This window comes from Ictalurus furcatus, chromosome 16, assembly GCF_023375685.1.
Source record: "Ictalurus furcatus strain D&B chromosome 16, Billie_1.0, whole genome shotgun sequence".
Lineage (NCBI taxonomy): Eukaryota > Metazoa > Chordata > Actinopteri > Siluriformes > Ictaluridae > Ictalurus > Ictalurus furcatus.
In genome coordinates this window covers 5,057,501-5,080,210 of record NC_071270.1, presented here as the reverse complement: position 1 = coordinate 5,080,210, position 22,710 = coordinate 5,057,501, and the positions used below count along the sequence as shown (strand labels likewise).

The 22,710-nt window shown below is 43.5% G+C and overlaps 1 protein-coding gene and 1 long non-coding RNA gene across 2 annotated transcripts in view; one reads left to right on the top strand and one right to left on the bottom strand.

Annotated features, from left to right (window-relative positions):
• Positions 1-619: 619 nt before the first annotated feature.
• On the top strand, positions 620-9,637 carry LOC128620475 (uncharacterized). The gene is made up of 3 exons (XR_008388149.1): positions 620-856; positions 4,722-4,904; positions 7,633-9,637. It is a non-coding gene; the product is annotated as an uncharacterized LOC128620475 (long non-coding RNA).
• A 171-nt stretch (positions 9,638-9,808) lies between these two features.
• The window catches only part of ppm1e (protein phosphatase, Mg2+/Mn2+ dependent, 1E), a 37,371-nt gene continuing 24,469 nt past the window's right edge, over positions 9,809-22,710 (bottom strand). The window contains exons 3-8 of the mRNA XM_053645503.1: positions 20,547-20,674; positions 16,585-16,784; positions 14,405-14,593; positions 14,056-14,199; positions 11,460-11,553; positions 9,809-10,892 (exon numbers count right to left, since the gene is read on the bottom strand). Coding sequence (XP_053501478.1) covers positions 10,027-10,892; positions 11,460-11,553; positions 14,056-14,199; positions 14,405-14,593; positions 16,585-16,784; positions 20,547-20,674 — 1,621 coding nt within the window. The 3' untranslated portion in view covers positions 9,809-10,026. The remainder of the gene's footprint in view (positions 10,893-11,459; positions 11,554-14,055; positions 14,200-14,404; positions 14,594-16,584; positions 16,785-20,546; positions 20,675-22,710) is intronic.

Below are 22,710 nucleotides of genomic sequence, written 5' to 3'. Positions count from 1 at the left end.
ATGGGACATTGTGTGTTTATAGTGTGTTTCCCCATTGTGTGTTTGTGTGCATTTGTGTGTGTGTGTGTGAGAGAGAGAGAGATCTGTGCCAGCTTTAGTGAGACTTGGCCTCAGTTCTGTTTTTGTGGAAGGCTGAATGTTGGCATTGTGTTTGTCCTCATCACGTCTGCTCTGTGTGTTTCTCCTGTCCTCTGGCCACACACACACACACACACGGTTAGAGAAGGCGGTGTCCTGTCCATCATGATGCTTGCTCCCAGCTATTTGTGTTCTTTTCCGTCTTTCTTTTCACTAACACCAGCTGTCGTGTCCTTATAGAAACTAGACACACACACTTTGTAGTGAAGCTCAATGCTCTGACCATCTTCTAAAAAAAAAAAACAGCTCTCTTTTGTTTTTGTTTGTCCCACTCTTTATGAGATTCCTTTTTTCATATTGGCTCTGTGTTTTACTTTATTTAAAAATTCACAGGAAAATGACACAAAGTCACATGAATGTGGACAGCAGTTTGTTTCATTGGCGCTTAAAATACCCGACTGGCTGAGAGGTAGGCGTTCTTACATCACAACACTTCTAATGTGGGTCACATCAGACAGACAGATAGATTGATAGATAGATAGATAAATAGATGGGGAGAAATGTGAGATCTTAATCAAAATATTTCACTCCTACTTTTAAAACGCTGCTGGTTACATTATAGAATAGTGTTGCACTGTAACCATGACAACACGCATCAATAAGTAGTATCCAGGAAGTACTGCATTGGACGTGCAGGTGGCTTGGCGATGACGTCACCGCGTAGTTAATTACTGCCTCCCCACGGTGTACGCGCGCGACTTTCAACACCAACTCTCAGGTAACGTCCTCCATGAACTAATCACAACAGCGTCGCGCTTTCCGCATTTTAGAAGCGGAAAATGAAAGCCAAGTAAATCTATTCGTTAGCATTTAGCATTATTTTGAGTTCAATTCGGAATCTGGAGGATAATACACAGCTTTTGTAGAGAGCCGGTTCTATCCGAGTCGTGATTTGATCACGTGATTCATAAACCGCTAATTAGGTTCGGTTCACTCTGTGCTAATTTCCTCACCTACTGAGTGAAAATGTCAGAATTCATTTCGATAATAAATATGACACTGGAGTCCAAACTCTGAGAGAGAGAGAGAGAGAGAGAATTAGATATTTTAAAGAAATCTCTTCCGTCTGCTCCTTCAGCTAACTGGAGCTAATTTGCACAAAATGGCCGCCGAGCCGCTGTTTCCTACAGAGCTGCTGTTTAGAAAGATTTAAAACATTGTGCAGTGTGTTTGTATTATATTATATTATATTATATTATATTATATTATGTTATATTAGTTTGGTGATGACTTGTTGCTAAAATCGTCGTTGCTGTCAGGCTTTTCAGACCTTTTCAGGGGAAAGGAGCAAATTCAGGCTGTAAATCGCCATATGACGTCCCGTCCTAATTTGCATGTTCATTTGCATAATCAGTACATCTTCAATGTTTTCAATAAGGTAAAGTGGAAGAAGCTTAGAGCAGCATGGCAAATCACCAGGATGTGAAATTATTTACGGGTCAGTTATATGGAGATTTGTTATTTTAAATTATTTATTTGTTTTGTCTTTTATTATTTTACACACCAGATGTCTGTCGTCGTGCCCCCCTACCCCCCCCCCCCCCACCACCAATAATCATTGTTGCATCGATAAATTTCATGTCATTGCTGTTTAATATGATTCATCAACCCAAATTGCTTGATTGTTTTTATGGTGTTTATGATAAAAGTTTATATCTCATCACATGTGGATCACACTTGGATACTGACATTTCGTAACGTGACGTTAACGCATGCGTGGTGGATTGAATTGCACTACGTTAACATTAAGGCATGCGTGGTTAAACACATCCATGATCGCTTCTGTAAGGTGTGTATTGTTTTTATGGACACACCCACCTGATCCGCCGTATATGGTATTCAAGCCACGATTGAATAGAACCAGTGTTATTTACATATATGGAGTGAAAGACACACCTTCTGAGCAGCGCTGTTTTTCTGACAGTTGTATTGGTGGGAAATGAGCAGAACGCTTAAGTTCCCTGGGTTCTTGTTTGTGATTAGGGGAAAAGAAAACACCAGTGAAACTGTTCTGCCGGATTTGGGTTCTAACCTTTTCATTCATTTCTCATCCCTTCATCTTCAGTTCTTCATCAGTTCTGTATCAGCCGCAGAGACACAGAACCCCACGGCGTGGTGTTGTTCAGCTCACAGCTTGTGTGTTCCTGTTTCAATAAAGTGCACTTTAGCAAGTCTCTAAAGCTTCAGAAGCACTTACGCATCACAAATATTTCCATTAATAACTCAGGAACAATGAAAGTTTTATGTAACCTTGACAAGAGCGTCTCGGCTTGACGGCTCGCTTTACAATCCCAGCCAAGCAGCTCTTCGTTCTGTGTTGGTCATGTGACCTGTGCTTTTATTCCTCCTATAGTGCAAACAAAGCAGAAAAGGACGTCGCTGACGTCATGTCTCGGCCTTTTGCGCTACTTTTGATATTTCTTTTCTTTAAAAATCCGTACTGAGGCCACATCGGAGCTAACCTGAGCCCTTTAGCACAATCTCACTTACTCAGAGCTGACTGAACTCTTATGTTCAGTTTCATTTATTTGTCAGTCACTAACTGGGTGAAGTAAAGGAAAATCAGTTTAAAAAAAAAATATTAAGGGAACATCTAAAGAGTTCTATAACTACAGTGTCTCGAGTCTTAATGGCGCCACACAACAAAACGTGAACGTACAAGGTAAAAAAAAGCAGTTAATGTGTTCCGTGTGATAAAGTACAACCTCTTTTTGTAACAAAAGGTTAATAACTCGGTCATGTGTCGTTGAAACTAGTGAGCAGAGGCTCTGAGATTGCAGTGGGTTTATAATCAGACGCTCAGAAACAGAGACTGGGCCGTTTCCTAAATGTATTCTGGATTTCGAAACGTCCAGAACCCTGTATCTAAGCCAGCTCTTTCTTTAGGATCCATTTTCTCATAGTTTTGTTTTAATGTTGTGAGATTAAGAGTGTGTGGTTTGATTAAAAGGCAACATGTTTAATTAAACCGTCCTGCTGCATCACCAGGCCATGACATGTGCACACATAGGAGTGTAATTACACCTCCTGGCATACACACACACACACACACACACACACGCACACACACGCACACACATACAGCCATCAGCTTCCTGGGAGTAAGGGAAATGAACACGTGTGTAAACACTCGCGTTCATAAAGTGTTGTTTGTTTATAAACTGTAAAATTGCTTCATGAAGATGATTAATGAACTCCATAATGTCTCCATTCTGCGCTGTGTGTAATTACGGGGCCAAGCACTGAAGGTGTTGTTATTCTACATTTTCTTCTTACTATTCTTCTGCTGCCGCTGCTTCTTCTTCTGGCTAGGGTGTCTATGGCAGACCGTAGAATCATCTGGTGAAAAGTTGTGAAATTAAGTACACTGATTTGGGAGGGTCTAAGGAACAGTCTGATCAAATTTGGGCCAAGTGCTGCCAACGCTTTAAAGTCACCATCTGTCAAAATTTAGCCTAATTTGGAAGAATTTGGTATGTTTATGGTCATGACATTTGAACCGTGTGTGCAAAATGTAAAAGTGACTTCAATTTCCGCCTAATTTGATTTTCAGTTATCTTGGATTTTGTCAAAAACTGTTTTTTCTTTGGTACTCCTCCTACAAATTTTGTCCAATCATCACCACATTTGGCACACATCATCTTCAGAGGAAGCCTCACAAAACCTATCAAAAGGATTTTCAATACTCCAAAAGGTTTGCCCGTAACGGGGAGAGAAACAGGATGCGAGGCTGTATCTCAGCAACGACTTTGTGCACAGATGCAAACATTGGTAGGCATCTTCAGGGCCATGCCCTGAGTCTATGCAACAGATTTCGTGACATCACCACCTACTGATCAGAAGTTACAATGACATGCTGAAAATGCTTATGTCTAACTGCCATTTTTTGCTACTCCTCCTCCAAATTTCTTCCAGTCGTCACCAAATTTGGGGGGTGGAGATGGGGTGGTCCAGACTGATGAGAAATAATAAATACCTTTTTTATGTTTCTAAATTGCAAGAAGAAAAAAAAAAAAGGTTTCAGGTCAGAGCAGCAATGCCACCCTGATGCCCGTTTGTTCATCTAGACCGTTCCTCCTACAGTCGGAGAATTCCAGCACTGTCTGCAGTCAAATCATACACATCGTGAGTGAAACCACACATCGCTTTTGAATCCCTTCGCCTAACGTTATGGCTCTGCTTTCCTGTGAGTGCTTAGGCAACAACTGTAGAGTGTCTGTGAATCTGTGGCTCCTTGAGTCTGAGTGCGTGGCCCCCCCCAAAATGCTGCTTGCACCTATTATTATTATTATTATTATTATTATTATTGTTATGTACACTACAAATCGTGAACAAGCCTGAGTGTGTTAAACTCTTGAAACTGTATTAGATCTCATCTTAAGCCTTTTCATTCTCACGTCTCCGTTTTAAAGGTTTTAGAAGTTACGTTGTAAGATTGTTTGTAGATGTGGAATAATCACGTTATTTTAAAGATCCTGTATACAGCAGCGTTGTGGTGTAGAATGTGCAGTTGATTTCACTGCTTTCTTTATTTCAGGATTTTTTTTTATTATTATTTTTAAAAATATTTTATTTATTTTTAGGCCTGGAACACAGTCCGCCCCGCCCACAGCCAGAAGTGATCTGCATAACCCCGCCTCCATTCCCCTGAGGTTCTGACATGATCCTGACTGCTCCGTACTCCACACTGAGAACACCGGAGGGTCCCTCTGCAGGAAGTAGACTCCGGTTTGGGACACGCCCTTCCCGACTCACACTTACTGCAGGTTAGTGCTGCGAGCAGATAATAACGATATCGCGATCAATTATATCACAGTACGCTTTTCTGAGATATTGTGGATATTTTATTTATTGAAAGCAGCTGACATTAAAGTTTTTTTATTTTTACAAAAAATTTTTCTCTTTTCAGTATTAAATATTTTTTTAATTCTTTTTTTATAAATAAAATTTGTATTTTTAAAATATAAAAAAGTATATAAATGTATTAATAATAAACAAATGTAATATTTACAGTACTATATTGCTTGCAGTTTGTCAGCAAGCGTGAATATTGTGATGCGTCTCGTGTTGGTGTAATCAGCGTGATATTTTTGTAAATTTAGAGACTAATAAATACAAACGTGTGATTTTATAAACTAGCGATTATGATCTTTAAGACGTTTTGTTGTTTTTTTTTCCAGAGAAATTAAACTTGGTAAAATTTACAAAGTACTATTAATCAATGAATTTTAATAAGTCATGTAATTACTTAACTAATTGATTCAGTTCTTTACAACGAGCAATTGGCTGATCAGTTGATTTGCATTAATTAGTTCATTAGAGTTAGAGTGTTTAATGTTATTATAGCGATATGGAAATGATGAACGAACACCTCTCTCTCTCTAATTCATGAAGTAATTAGTGATTATTAAACGTGAAATATAAAAACACTGAATGCTTTTAGGCGTAGTCATAAAGCTTTATGAATGTGGTGTAGAGCGTTATGTTGTCTTTACGTGATGTTCAGATGCTTTATTCTTAAATAACCCTCTAAAATCTAATCATAAATCTAATCCTCGGCGTCTGATTGCACTAATCAATCAGCCGATTAAAATCAGAAGCTGAGCGGACTTGGTCTGATATTTTATGTGATCAGATCCGTGAACTTTATCTTCAGATCCTTGTTTCTTTTCAGTAATAAGTCACACACAAGCGACACACACTTCTTACACTCTTTATACATGATAGTCACCAGATATACATATTTATAATAAATACTACATTAGCACAGAACACACACTCTCGTACGCACGCACACACACACACACACACACACAGGTTCACTATTTACTGTGAGCTAAATTTGAGGGATGAGGGACGGGGAGTCTCGGGTCTGCAGGTTACTGAGGTTTCTGGAGGAGACGGTGCCGATGTGGCGCTGATTAGACACAGATTAGACGCCAAACTGAAGGCGTTTCTTCACCAGGACAGAAGAGAAGGCATAACTCATCGTGTTCGTCATCCAGTAACCGAGCAGGAAACGGAAAACAGAAAGCTCCTAGACGTGTGATGATGACTGTGAGGACGTGTGTGTGTGTGTGTGTTTTAAAGGCTAACGTCTTTAACGAGTCTCTAATAGTCAGTTTTACTTAAACATCTGAACACCATCCACAGGTCACGCTTTCTCACGCAGACAGCAGGACGTCTAAATGTCTAGACGTCGTCTCATGTCGTCCGTTTGATCAGGGTCCTGATCAAACATTTCAGTCTTACACGGATTTAAAGGTGCAGTTCGGCAAAAAACCCCAAAACAACAAAACTCCAAATCTGCGGAGACGAGCTCGCTGTGTGAAGTTTGCTTTTTTAGTTTTTTTGAGGCGACTGTTGCTAACAGGACGTCTGTCACCCAAAATCTTCACCGATAAATCCTGTATATTGTGTTTACACATTCAAGTTAAACATGGAACTTCATCATCTTGTTGTTTTTTTTTTTTTTTTTTTTTTTTACAGTTAACTCTCTGAGGGGCGGGGTCTAGATTAGGGGGCGGGGTTATACCGGACCGCACTGAGGAAATTAATGATTTTGGTCGTCTAAGATGGCAGCCCTCTTAAATAACATTCCAGTTAGAGGATAAAGCTGCAAAAAAACCCAAAGATTTTGACTAGTCGAATATTCATGAGAAGTAATCGATTAATCAGCTTAAATAAATCAATAAATAAAAACCGCTTGTAAATGAGAACAGCTGTAACATATCACTTGTTTGATTTGGTCAGTAGTAGAATGTAAAACACAAGGAACGACTTGTTGCACTACTGACGTTCTCCTCTAGAGCATATCTAATCTAATTATTATTCCTGTTACAGGAGTTTACGTTATTTTAGTTTTGTGAGATCAGGGTTTACACCTTTCTCGAGTGATCTTGAGTGAGATCTCGAGTTCTTTTTTACAATCGGTCTCACTTTTAAAGAATAGAGCGTTTGTGTTAAAGCTCACGAGATTGATATGAACTGTTTTTCTGCTTTCGCTCGGATTTCGGACTGAAAACTGAAGAGTTCATGTGGTGTAATAGTAGCTGCAGTGCTGCTGCCCCCTACAGCTTCACTACGGTATTACATTCTACACACCAATAGAGGCCAACACGCTCTGAGCTTCCTGCTGTTGTTTACATAAACGACTCGTTAGACATAAAGTCCACACCGATGAGTAGTATTGATTATTCAGATTCAACGCTGCAGCACGAGTTCCGTTGTCGAGCCACACGGCTAGAGATTTCACGCAACCTTCATGACTTGCTAGCTCCTTCCTCTTCGTAGCTAAAAAAGCAGACTTCTTTACACACAGCGAACACGTCTCGGCTTTAAGAGTGACGACAGACAGACGCCGTGGACGTTTCGGTTTAGTCCGTACTGCTCCTTTAACGGAATCCAGTGATGAACGTCGTGAACTCGTGGGAGAATCTTTGCTCTGCAGCTCTGAGAGTCTCATGGCTTCAGTACGTTCATTATTGCTTACAGGAAGTAAAAGCAGAGGTGAAGATCACAGACGAGGCAAAACACAGTGAGAGAGACAGGAAGTGAGAGGTGAGACGAGCATTAGCGCGCCGTCACTAAGAAGCGCCGAGGCTCAGGATCCCTGAACATGGAGGAGGAAGCCTTCAGACACTTCTTTTCGGGGTATGTGTGTGTGTTCGTTCATGGCACGTCCTCCTTTTCGGATAATTTCAAGTAGTTTTCTTTAGGGTTAGACGTAGAGGGACATCATGGCTGGAGAGTTACACAGGTCAGAGTGTGTGTCCGAGACCTAACTATCACACTAATAAGACAGACAGAGTCATTCATACACACGCACACACATAGCCACGCCCACAAAAATACATATATACATGTTATTTTACTACAATTCTGTTAAATATATTTGTGCCCCTTGAGAGGTAAATCAGGGAAGGAGGGAAAGAGAGTGAACACTTGCGCACTTCATGTGCACTTCAGAACGAGACGCAGAACCTCAGAGCACCGCTTTTCACTTCAAGGCGTCGCCCCATCCACGTAGAGACGCCGTGATGCGCAGGCGAGGACGTCATCATGTCGCTCAGGCTCAGGAGACTTTCAACGAAATAAAAACCTAAAAGTGACGAATGTTTTCAGTGTGAATACATTCCAGAGTCTGAGCAAAAACAAATGGTGTGTGTGTGCGCGCGCATGTGTGTAGATCTGAGGAGGATCCGTGGACGTTCTTCCTCGGTGTTGCTTCGTTATCAGCTCCTGGAGGAACTGGGGATCAGGTTTGAGCTCAGCGGCATGGCTGAAGAAGAAGAAGAAGAAGAAGAAGATGATGATGATGATGCGAGTGCAGAAGGTTTCACAGAGGCTTCCTCTTGTCTTGTAGGAAGGAAACACTTGCTTTTTGCAGCATGATAATGGACGACCTCTTGGAATCATGGGTAATGTCTTGGGCTGTCGGAGTGAGCGGATTTGCGTGTGTGTGGAGGAAGTTCTAGTAGCATATTTTCCACTAAAAGTCCACTAAATATCTCAACCTTTTAAATTGTTATGGAATCAGTTTGGCTGTTGATAAAATGTCCACAACGTCCTGTTACGCCTCTGAGACGTGTGTGTGTGTGTGTGTGTGTGTGTGTGTGTGTGTGTGTTTATGTGCATATCAACACCGTTTAAATCCTCACATCGTGTCTCCATAACATTATTTCTATACAGTTTCATAAAGTCCGTATTAAAATGAAATGAAACTTTATGATGCCTTCTAGCATACAGACGCTGCCTTCCAGTTTTAAGCCACGCCCCTTTAGCCAAACAACTCTGACTAACAAGATGCCACTCTGTACAAGGCAGTCTCTCTCTCACACACACACACACTCGCACTCACACTCGGCTATACAGCCTTTCTTTGGTCTCGATGTCATTATAAACACACTGAGTGTTTGATACTGCATCTCTACCGACATTTCTGTAAAGAACCATCCGGCGATAATTCCTCAGCTGAACAAAAATAAAATGGCGGGTATATTTTAGACAAAAATCTGATGTTTCCGTCATGTTACGTGCTGATGGATCAGGTTTGGGCCAAACGATGGCAAATAGTTCAGTCTGTATGGAGTTTAAGAAGAAACTCCATCGCTTACTGAAAGACATAAACCACTGTTTCATTTAATTCCGTGTTCGTCGCCATTATTTCCTTATAAACTACGTTTCAGTCCATTTATTTTATATCTAATCAAACTGGTGTACTGTCATGTCCTTATTCTCAGTCAAAGGCTTTAATCTCAGATCCGAACGAAATGAAGAGGTGTAAAGGTTCGAAAACGCTGCGGACCCGTACAGAGCCTTTACAGAACACAGCGGAGAAAGTAAAGAACGCGGAACCTTCAGAAGAATGTCTGAGGAACCCTTTTCTAAGAGTGTGTACACTGACCTGTTTGTGTAGTGCAGTATTAGGTTTTAAACTGAATCTTTCCTGTCCCAAAGGCAAACAGAACTTTTAATTACATGGTGTTTGATGAGCGTCCTTTATGAACCTGGCGTAAACGGCAGAAATGACGCCGTGTATGAAGAGAAATCGGCTGAAACGTCAGAATCGTGGCGGGTTCTGTAACTGAAAGTCAGACGCAGCAATAAATAATAAAATGGCAGACAGTTCGGTCCTGGTGAAGGATACTCTACATCCTCTGGTTTAACTAATTTCTCCCTCAGGTCAGGGGGTGTGTGTGTGTGTGTGTGAGTGTGTGTGAGAGAGAAAGATCTATGTCTTGGCTCAGTCTGACGTACGGGCTAACTCCAGGTCAGGGGAAAGGTGTAGCGTGTGTGTAAAATGTGTGTATTAGGCATTAATGTGAATGTGGTGTGTGTGTGTGTGTGTGAGAGAGAGTGATAAAGGGGTTATGTGAGGGAAGGGGTTTAGATGGCGTATTCGCGTGTTAAGCGTGGAAGGGCGACTCCGGGCCGGGTCTCGGTGTGGCGCAGTGGCTCAGGTACTCGAGGCCTGGAGCTCAGGATACCGCGGCACTCGGCCCTCTTTCGGATGCGCCACTTTTCCTCCATCCTGCGCTCCAGCTCTTCGTCCATCCTCCTCTTTCTTCGTCCCTGCTGAGGGAACAGAGCTGCCGCTTCCACCCAGCGTCCACTGCAGGATGGGACCTGAGGTTTGGGACACAGCCGACGCCCTCCTCCTCCTCCTCCCCCCCTTAGGCCCAGGTCTGACGTACTGGGAGTGGGACAGAAGCAGCCGCCAGCCGTGAGCGTGAGATCGGGCCCCGTGGTGCTCAGGCTCGTCCTGTCCGTGAAGGAGTCGGTGCGCTCTTCGTAGGCCAGGTCAGCGGGAGCTGAGCACTGCTGTAGAGGCCAGCCGCTGCGCGCTTTTCCTCCGTTCTCCCCTCCGCCATCCTGACACACCAACTCGCCCTGCATCGCCTCCTCCTCCTCTTCTTCTTCTTCTTCCACTTCCTCATCAGGTTCCACCTCTTCTTCTTCCTGCTGCTCGTCGGATGGGGGTGGAGCTCGCGGGTCCCTGAGGAACACCACGATGACAGTGATGTTGTCGCTGGAGCCGGCGTCGCGCGCCGAGGCCACCAGTTTGTGCGCCACCATGGCCGTGTCGCCGTTATTCTCTTGCAGGTGATCGGAGACGACGCGCACCGCCTCCTCTGGGCACACTGTGTCGTAAAAACCATCACACGCCAGGATCAGGTAATCCTCAGTGCCATCCAGAGGAAACAACGCGTGATCAGCGTCGCCGCAGATGTACGGCTTGTGCTCCGAGTCTCCTACACACACACACACACACACACACACACATCAGATTTTAGACTAATATATTCGACTGGTTTAAAGGTCAGACTGTTCCCCAATCAAAGAAAAACTTTGACGGAGACTGAACGGTCTAGGAACAAGAAGTCCAGCAAATGTTCTAATCTATTAAAACCTCCGAATGAGTCGGTTCCAGTCACACACCATTTACAAGCTGTAATTATAGATGACATTTCATTACCTGCCCTGTAACACTGCAGTGACCTGGCAACCGTTTAGTTATTTCATTTGGGAAACCGTTAGAAACGTATAAATACAGATTTCTCTGATTTTCACCTCATTAAAAAGGCTTTAAAAACCAGATTGTGCCTGAATCCCACGGCACTGCTGGGTTCTGGATCGTGATTGGCCGTCAGGTGGTGATTAGTTCTCTAGAACAGCAGCTCTGACAGTAGAGCGGGATTATATTAAAGCGCTCGCTCTAATAGTAACGGCTCGTTCCCAGGGGCGTGTACAGCAGTTCAGTGATTTATCGGTAATAATGACTGATGAAGGAGAAAGGTGGAGCAGTGTTTGTTACGTACCGATGGCTCTCGACACAGACAAGCTGCCGTTCACTCGCCACGTCCCGAACCAAATCACACACCCACCCAGCGCCTCGATCCTCCGCTTCTCATCCTACACGCACACATCATAAAAACATTTCAAATGTCAGTTGGAAGATCAACAAAACGTCCCGAGACCTGAAAGCGCTGCAGTCCCCATCACACGGAGGTGTTTATAATGATCATGCTCTATATTACAGACGGATAGAGATTATATACATTATATCTACATTTATATTACTGTAACACACACACACACACACACACACACACACACAAGGCCACAGGACGGATGTTCTGGTGGTGTGAGGGAACCGGAGAACCTGGAGATAACTCCAGGGGAGAAACCTCCGGAAACGTACACAGACAGTAACAGGAAAAGTTGCCATATTCCTGAATACCGATAAAACTCACTAAAACCCCCCCCAACGTGTAACTAAATGGAATTTAAATGAAATTATATCCATCTGCTGCAGACACTTTTCTAACCTGATGGACAAAAATAACAGAAAACAAATCCACCCAGTTCTGTCGAGGTGTGTGTGTGTGTGGTCACGACAGCCATGGTTCAAGGCTCAACTCAGACCGTTTATACCTTTATACATACATCACAGAGTGTAGGTGATGTAAGGTTAAAGATAAACCCTCAAAAAAACCAAAAACAAACAAGCGATGATGACTCTGGAGGCTCGGTGTCCAGGTGTGATGATGACAGTTCAAGGCTTGGATCAGCTGAGTTTTCCTTATTAAGCACACTTTATAGTGTATAGGTCAGTGGTCACCATCCGTCTTCCTTGAGATCGACCTTCCTGCAGGTTTCATCTCCAGCCAAACACCTGTCTTAGTAGATCAAGAACTTCTTAAGGTGGTGATTAGATGGTCAGGTGGACATGGTTATGTGTGGAGCTAAACTAGGATGTAAAGTAAGAGCTACACTCCACCCCACCTGCTCATGGTACGACACCCCGCTTGGGTGTGTCTCCTTTATAAGCAACTAATAATCAACTAAGGTCTAGGGGTACAGGTGGCTCACTGTGATGTTCAAGGCTTGGTTCAGGCGAGTTTTGCTTTCTAAGCACACTTTGTAGCGGATAGCTGATGTAAAGTAAAAGACAAATCAAAAAAAAAAAGAGAAAGTGTTAACTGCAGTCACAGTGCTTTATAAGCACACTTTGTGTTGTATAGAAGGTGTAGTGATGTAAAGTAAAAGATGAATCTCCAAGAAAAGGTGTTATTTGAAGGCACAGGTGGCTCAGGGGATAAGTGGACTGTTACCTTGGTGTGATGTTCAGGGTTCGAGGCTTGGTCCGGGTGAGTTTTGCTTTATAAGCACACTTTGTGTTGTGCAAGTGTATCAGTGATGTAAAGTAAAAGATATATATAATTTTTAAAAATATATATTATTTATTTTCTTTTTATATATTACTTTTTTATACATTATTCTTTTTGATATTTTTATATATTGTTATATATTATATTGCATTTTATATATATTTACACACGCATATATACACACACACATACATATATATATATTACTATGCATATTATACTTTTTATATTCACTCCTTTTGCCTACATATATATCATATTCAACTGTTTAACACTACATATTTACTATCTTTATATATTTTATTTAACACACCATATTTCACTATTACATTTTACTATTTCACTATATACTAATTTACTTATTTCTATACTAAACATTAATAAAAGATGTCATTTGGATTCTGATTACAGTGTAAGGCCTGTGTTTCATCATGCAGGGTCAAGCCCTCAGTTTCTGCTCTACCAGAAGAACCCCGAGTCTCAGCACAAAACAAACACACACACACATGCACACACAAAACACGTACCTGCTGAGCCACTGGTTCTGCTGAGAGCAAGGCTTTCCTTTAGTGTATTCATTTTTCAGAAACTGTCCTCATGTTTCAGGAAAACAGAACAAAAGCAGATTCGAACCGGTGACGTCAACACCAGGAGGTGAGGGCTTTATGAAATTTTTATATAAGTTTTGTTGTGCCTGCAAGCGTAAACTTCCAGAAGTCACTACACTATCAGAGCACAGACGTCACAGGGACGTGTACGATGGACGCTCCACTCATAATAAACACATTAAAAAATCGTCATGAAGGACAACAAGGGATTTGAACCAATGACCTCAGGATTGAGAAGTGTGCGCTTTCCCACAAAGCTATGAGGGGACACACAGTGCGCTGGTGTTAAAGAGTTTATCCTGAATCCTGACACATCACACCCACACGTCAGAATTTGACTTTAGTTGTTACTCATAACAGCAGCATCCTGCATCTCCTGGTGGTTCAGCTGGTAGGAAAGTCGCATCTGAATGGGAGGATCACGGTTCGAGGGTTGGATCAGGCGATTAAAAGACAAGGTCTTTCTCTAGAAGTACAGCTTGTGTGTATGTGGTGTAACGTGGAGGACAAATCTGTTGAAATATATTAGACATTCATGGCTCAGTAGTCTTGAGGTCTAACCTGCTACTGTAAAGAACACCTCTCACTCCCACACATACACACCCCCATACTGTGTGTGTGTGCATGTGCATTACCTCTCGGTCTGGTTTGTGGGGCTTCATCAGCTCCACTGCTTGTCCTTTTTTCACCAGCATGACCTGTGAGTCTCCAAGCCAGGCAACATACAGAGTTCGGCCTCGCAGGAAGGTCACGACCCCAGTGGTGCCACAGCGCAGGTTCTAACACACACACACACACACACACACATATATATATAAGTAAAAATAAACAAGTTTATGAGTCAGGCCACAGAGGTTTCAGCTCAGGATCCCAGAAGTCTGAGCAGTCCCTCAGCCCTGGCCATAACGGACATCTTCAGTGTACATCTCATCTAGTGTGAGGATACACACACACATACACGTACACACACACATACACACACACCTCTCGTGACGCTTTCTGTACGAAGCGCTCGTCGGTGCGTTTGAAGGCTCGGCACAGAGCTTCTGCGGGGTCCTGGCTGAACATCTCCTGCTTCACCAGGTTGACATGGAGGTGATTTGCGGCGTAGGTTGCAGCGTCGATGCCACCGTGACCATCGAACACGGCGAAGTACGCCTGCTCCTCCTGATCCTGCAGACACAAACATATTTGGCTCCGCCTCCGCAATCCATTACAACATTCCGATGTTTAATCAAATCTGTTTATAAACTTGAAAGGTTATGATCTAATTTTCATTACAAGTATTAGTTTCTAAATGATATCTGAGAAAGTAGCCTTGTGTGTCCAAGTGAAAGAGGGCGTGGTCTCTGTGCCTTGTCAGTCCAAATGAAGGGGGCGTGGTCTCTGTGCCTTGTCAGTCCAAGTGAAAGGGGGCGTGGTCTCTGCACCTTGTCAGTCCAAGTGAAAGGGGGCGTGGTCTCTGCACCTTATCAGTCCAAGTGAAAGGGGGCGTAGTCTCCATGCCTTGTGTGTCCAAGTGAAAGGGGGCGTGGTCTCTGCAACATGTCAGTCCAAGTGAAAGGGAGCGTGGTCTTTACACCGGATCAATTTTATGTAAAAGGGGGCGTGGCCTCTGTCACACCTAAAAAAACGGTTCATTTAATTCTTCACTGACATCAAACATGTTTAGTCAATCTTCTATCCCACTGTACATCACTAAATCTATCTTTGATTGGAGGTTTGATGATGTCACTGGATAAGGAGTTGAGTGTTTGTGCTTTTAATTAAACAGTGAATGAAGAGAGACGCTGCTGTAACGGTGATTAAATACACTGCGACCCTTAAGTGTAATTCATCTGCAGCACTCAGCGCACTTTAAACCATTCTAATCCTCACAAAACCTGAGGCCACACACACACACACACACACACACACACTTCCCATTCTCGTATTATAATACACTAAATGAAACGGAAGTAGTGTGATGAGGGTAAATAAAGCTTCGGTGTTCTCGGCTTTAAATCAGGTTTAATTACGAGCAGATTAAGAGTCATTATGTGGCTTTAGAGAGAGACGTGGCGCGGGAGAATAAATCACTTCACCGTTCAGGAACCAGCGAGTGCCAACAACGTGCACAAACACTCACAACCAATATTTAACCAACACGTACACACCCTTCGGCCTCGTTTACATAAAAACGGGTCCCCCTCCCCCGTTCATTAACATGAATAACAAAATACTGGAAAGATATTAATAAACAATGATCAATCAAAATGATATCAGTTCAAAAGTTTGTACCCCCTTTCTGGATGTGAATTGTTCTCTAATAACCTACATGTTCGACTCTTACCTCTAAACTACCTTTAAAATCCTTTTGAATCCTCATTCTCACCCTCTCACTGTCTTGCTCTCGGTCTCCGTCTCTCTCTCTCTCTCAGTAGTGTGTTATGAATATCGAGCGCTCTCTCTTCAGCTGCAGCTCGTGTTTCGTCTGATAGAGAGAGCGTTTCTGTGTTTCTGCTCTTTTGCTCCAGTAAAAGCTCTTCATTTATCAGCAACACTAAACCAAGCCAGTCGTTTACACACACACACACACACACACACAAACAATTTATTGATTCAATTCAGTGCTATTAAAGCTGAATACAGTCAGCTTTAATCAGGAGATAATACACTCCGCGTCAGGGTTTGGAGAACTGTCCATTCGAGACGTTTCACAGGAAGCAGTGAATCCTCTAGCCTGACCTGTTTAAACTAGATAGCTGTTTACATCAATAACTTCGTCAACTTCATCAATACGCTGGTAACTTGCTGGCTGTTGTAGCTGTTAGTGAATGTGCTGGTTGTGTTATAGAGAGGACGGCAGTCTAATTGTGTTGTTAACGCATGCGCAGTTCAGGTGAGCTGATTCAGTAACGAGTGATGAATAAAACGTCACGTGTGCAGGTAAACGTGATGACATTGAAGGATCTGAACGCGACACCTGTGCAGGTTCCCGTTTGGTTATAACGCCGCGTGACGACACACAAAACTGTTGAGGACCTGGTTTTCTAAATCAGCTGATCAGGAATCAAAGTCATACTTGGGTTTAGTGTTGCGTGCAGACTTTTCTGATCGTCGTGTGCATGTGCGTGTGTGTGTGTGTGTGTGTGGGGGGGGGGGGGCGGGGGTGGGGGGAATACCTGCAGGTTGAAGAGCGTGTTAAAGTCGGGGATGATGACGTGCCGGTCTTCCATCTTGCGCCGCATGTTTTTGATGGCGTGGATGGAGGTCTCGTAGTAGGCCTGAGAGCGGCGTCGCGGCGGGAAAACCTTCAGCCACATGCAGCACGTCTCACACAGCTTATTAAAGACCAGACGAGCCAATTTCACCGCCTCGATCTCTGCACAGGGACACACACACACACACGTTCCAGTTCTAGTGTTACAAAATCTAAGGACGCATTTCAGGCTTGTGAAGGATCGCAGCACGGTTATAAAAATTCAGAAAGGCTAAGAAGAGAGAAAGAGTCTGAGTGAGTGAGTGAGCGTGTGTGTGTGTGTGTGCTCTCGAATGTAAGAATTGAGGACATGAGCAAAAGAGGACATCTGCGAAGAGAGACAGATACAGAGAGAGAGATATTACACACACACACACACACACACTGTAATAAGAGTCTTCAGGTTCTTCTGGTCACTCAGAGTCTCAGACGTGATCTCGTCACTCACAGTTTTGAGCTCAATTATTTTAGAGAGAGAGAGAGACAGAGAGACAGAGAGACTTCACTCAAAGTCCAGGGCCGAGTCTCGATCTTCATCTTATTGTCCTCATGATGCAGATAAACGAGAACGCAGTGTAATAAGGGGACGTATTAGACACGACTCAGCGAGGCCACGTGTAATCCTGAGGGTGCCATTTCTTTTATTTCTGTATTCTATAACGCAGGTTTTCGACCCTTTAGGTCTTTTTTTTTTCATCAGAAATGTCACTGAAATTTTTCAGAGCACTTTGAACAGGTTTTTGTGCTTTCAGGTTATGTAACGTGCGTTTGTTTAGTGGGCGCAATCTATATTTAACGTGTCGTGTCAGGTCTGCGCTGGGGAACAGACGCCCTGAGCCAGACGGCCGTCTGTCTGTCTGTCTTTCTTTCTGTCTGTCTGTCTGTACGTCCATTATTCCTCCACTGAAGTCTATAAGGTGTGCCTCTTTGTGAATCAGGTTAGTGACAGACATTGGGGACAGAGAGAGAGAGAGAGAGAGAGAGAGAGAGAGAGAGAGCTGTTCTACATAAACAGGACATCAACTCAAAAACAGTACATCAACTTTAAGAACAGCGCGCACACACACACACACACACACACACTGCTCAGACTTTAGTGCTAACAGAGATGACGTCTAGATCTTGAAGCCATAAACACGTCTTTCTAGTCAGAGTTTTGTTAATCAGGTCAGTTCTCATTATTCACTGATAACTCGAGTCTTGGTGTCAGTGCTTGGGATCCAGGTCTCGTTACCCAAAATATTAGTCGTGGTCGTTGCCTTGCACAGATTCCCATTACTCAGAAACATGGTCATGGTCTCAAGACTCAAACATCTGGTCTGGGTTTTGTTCCTCATGCCTTGGTTACTCGGTGCTGCTCAGGGTCTTTGCTATGGTCTTGGTCCTAGTCTTTAATGCTTGTTGGTCTTAGTCCTGGTCTCAGGTCCTTCACTCTTGCTCATGACCTTGATATAAATCTGGTTACTCGGGATCCTGGTCTGTCTTTAGAGAGAACGTTTGCCGAGTACGATCACGCGAGCTCTGTGGACATTTGCACGATGTAGAAATCACAGCTAGCTCTTGGCTGTAAAAGCTAGCTGACATCAGGACAGTGAAGAGGCTGTAGACCTGAGACCGGTCTTTACTGCAGGAGGAAGACTAGAATATTCCGTTTCCAATCCTACTCCCACTATACCGAGTACTGAACAGTCAAGTTTCAGTGCTGCGACTGTTTCTGATAAACTGTGAGGCATAAAACTGCAAGTCTCCGCACGCCTGCGTGTTTTCTTCAGCGCTACTTCACCACCAAACCGGATCTGGCTTCCGTGTGCTGCTCATCGACGCTTCAGAAACATTCCCGATGACTTTATTTGAACTCGGGCTCTGGTATGGACGGGTGTGAAGCCCGTAAACTTTATTAAAGAGACGTTAGATCACACACACTCACACATCTGCACAGATGTTTGATCTCTCCTCTAATTCGTCTGTCTGGAGCACTTCTCAGTCGTCCCCGCTCCCAATTCCTCTGCCATTTCCATTCGAATATAGAAAGTTAAGAAAGCAATTCAGGCCAGAGTTAAGTTAGTACGCGACCTGATTCCGCAGTCGAATAGGAGAGTTTAAATTGTGCAGAGTGGCCTACATTCGTGCCGAACACCAGTCGATCGCAGTGCGGAGGCAGCAGGACGGAAGAGTCGCTCCCTGTTTGAGCCTCTCCAAGACCTAAAATCCTCGGCTTTTGGGTCACGGGTGTCCTTGGAAATACCCAGAAATGTCAAAGCCGATGTGGAACAGGAGCGGCGCTCTCACAGGGACTCGGATGCACTTTACAGCGAGACATATTTACCGCTTTTGCTGTAGGAGGGGATGAAAGCTTGTGATTTATTATTATTATTATTTTTACAGCTCTCAGGGAAAAGGACGATGCATGTTAAACACTGTGAATGATTCAGTTTGATTCATGATTCATCTGATTTTAATCTGATTCATCATCGGTAAGCAGTATATCCTGGTCAGGGCCGTGGTGTGAGGTGGGAATACACCCTGAACGGGACACCGGTCCATCGCGAGACTCACTCTCACACTCACTCTCACACACACACTCTCACACTCACACACTCTCTCACACTCACTCTCTCACACACTCTCATTCTCACACACTCTCATTCTCACACACTCTCATTCTCACACTCACTCTCACACACACTCTCACACACACTCTCACACACACTCTCACACACACTCTCACACACACTCTCACACACACTCTCATTCTCACACACACACACACACTCTCACACTCACTCTCTCATTCTCACACACACACTCGCACTCCTTGGGCTAATTGATCTTAGCCAGGCCACCTTCCAGCATGTTTTTGGGAGGTGGGAGGAAACCGGAGAACCCGGAAGTAACCCACACAGACACAGGGAGAACTCCACACAGACTGTAACCTGCTCTCAGGGTCACACAGAGCACCGTGGAGCTGTGCGGTGACGATGCGTCCTGCTGTAACACTGAATCACGCTGCGTTCACGCCATGTCAGAATTACTGTAATTACTAAATGACGACCCGGACGTTCTACCCCGAGCCGTTGTCCCCGTTGTCATGTCCTCGGCCCCGGAACGACGCGTTTCTATAGGCCAAACTCAATCGCTGTGAGATGATGCTGCAAAATAGATATTTACAACATGAAATCACAGTTTTATTCTATTGCTACATACTGAAGGACACAGAAAGTGCATCAGGTAACAATAACATGTTTATTAATAACGCAGGCCTAAACAACAACTCCACGTCTGTGCCAGCTGCATTAAACTGTACTGTACGTCTTTCGTTTATCTTCAGGTTAATCTTGCATTATTAAGACGTTAATAATAGTCAATTACACAGAATTATTACGAGATAACTACTTAACTACATTTTACTGCTGAAGCCGCTGCCATTTTGAGCGTTTCCGCACGACGCCGCAGCGGTCAGGTGGTACAAGGCTCAGAAAACTCCTAGTTTACACGTTGTAATTACGAGTCCTACTAGGACGTGAACGCTTTTTACAAGTCGGAATCGATTTGATCGGAATTCACATTTGATCGGAATCTGATTCAGTTTGATTCAGACCAACTCTAACGATTGTTCAGCGCCGTTTACTCACATTTGGTTAAAATACCATATTATTATGATTATTATTATTATTACTATTATGATTATTATAATAAAACCAGAGAAGAGTGGAAATAGGAGGTGCTCGAACAGGCCCAAACGAAATGACTTTAGCAACACTAGAAATATTCTGCGGCGTTAAACAGTAGAGAGGTGAAGTTAAAGATGTTCGGTTTCAGTAACAGGTTTTGGGGGACACGCCGTGATGGTACCACATCGGTGTTGTTTAAACAGCAAACACCTACGAGGAATGGTTTCGGTCTCTGTGCCGTCCTCGGTGGTCTTGGTGAGGTGACAGCTGGAGAGATCGCTCTGTAGAACGCTGTCAGCCGTACCACGGGCCAAACCTGCCGCCAGCGGGAACGGGCAGTTACTGTAACACACACACAGACACACACACACACAGAGAGAGAGGAGAGAGAAACAATAAAGCAATGGTTTGGACAAAAATGACCTTTATCTCAGAGACGTGTTCAGCGTGTGACGTCTCGTACAGGAGCGGCGAGACTAACATCACTAGCAATTAATCATATAACTTTCACTTTATAGCAGATTATATAACTCACATTTAGCTTGCATAGTTTATACAACAGTGTGTGTGTGTGTGTGTGTGTGTGTGAATGAATACACTGAAAGGAAGGTAATAAATTTGAGGTAAACGTCCCAATAATAAGTTCAGCTGCAAATTCTGCAAAAGTTCAAATGGAAAAAGTGCGAAATTTACTGAAAAGTAAAAGACAGAAATGCACAAAAACACACGAAACGACGAGGAGAACTCGAGGAGAACTCGAGGAGAACTCGAGGAGAACTCGAGGAGAACTATTAAAACCTTCACTGAGCTGAAACAGAATAATAAGTGTGTGTTAGAGTGTGTGAGTGTGTATTTGCGTTGATGTGTGTGATGGTGTGTGCTACAGCATGTTAAGAGTGTGTGTGTGTGTGTGTGTGTGTAAGACAGTGTGATGTACGGTCAAGTACACGATGTTTTGATTGTGAAGTGTGTGTTACAGCGTCTCGGTGTGGGTGTGTGCAAAGTGTGTGTTCCTTTGCATTAGTGTGTGTGCGCATTAGTGTATGTTAAAGAGTGAGATTGTGTATATTCCTGAGGAATTCTTCAACTCCCACGATGCATTGAATCCCCCCCCACGCACGCACACACACAGTCATGCACAGCACGGAGTCGCATGTCATCACTGTAACATCATCATCATCATCATCATCATCATCCACTCAGGTACGGCCGAATTGTCTTCTCTCCGCTCCCGTAGCAACACGAGGCCACCGACGGATGCTGCTCGTAACCATGACGACGTAACTATGACAACAAACGGTGGCGACAAAGCAGCAGGAGGAGAAAACATGCTGATGTCCGATGCAAAGGACTCTGGGTATTAGAAATTAGAGCAGCTCTTTACACTCACACACACTCACACACACACTCAGCAGCTGCTCTCGCGGACAGGAAAGTGGAACGCTGTGTCTCAAGGACACGTCAATGACAGCCTGCTCTAGATGTGTGGAACCAAGGGACGAGAAACCGCCCACACACACACACACACACACACACACACACACACACACAGCAGATGTGTTAATATCTAACACACAGATTTGGAAGTGTTAGGATCAGGGTTGCCAGACGTAACTACAAACTGAAAGTGAAGATATTTACAGCTGTGATTTGGTGGTTTCTGCAGAGGCCGTTTCTGTCCTGCTGCCTTAGGGTAGTGTGCAGTGTGCAGTGTGAAGTGTGTAGTGCGAAGTGTGAAATGTGTAGTGTGTAGCGTGAAGTGTGTAATGTGTAACGTGTAATGTGTAGCGTGTAGTGTGTAGCGTGTAGTGTGTAATGTGTAGCGTGAAGTGTGTAGTGTGTAATGTGTAGTGTGTAATGTGTAGCGTGAAGTGTGTAGTGTGTAATGTGTAGTGTGTAATGTGACATGTGAAGTGTGTAGTGTGTAATGTGTAGTGTGTAATGTGACATGTGAAGTGTGTAGTGTGTAATGTGTAGTGTGTAATGTGACATGTGAAGTGTGTAGTGTGTAATGTGTAGTGTGTAATGTGTAGTGTGTAATGTGACATGTGAAGTGTGTAGTGTGTAATGTGACATGTGAAGTGTGTAGTGTGTAATGTGTAGTGTGTAATGTGACATGTGAAGTGTGTAGTGTGTAATGTATAGTGTGAAGTGTGTAGCGTGAAGTGTGTAATGTGTAATGTGTAGCGTGAAGTGTGTAATGTGTAGTGTGTAATGTGAAGTGTGTAGTGTGTAGCGTGTAGTGTGTAATGTGTAGCGTGAAGTGTGTAATGTATAGTGTGTAATGTGAAGTGTGTAATGTATAGTGTGAAGTGTGTAGTGTGTAATGTATAGTGTGAAGTGTGAAGTGTATAGCGTGTAATGTATAGTGTGAAGTG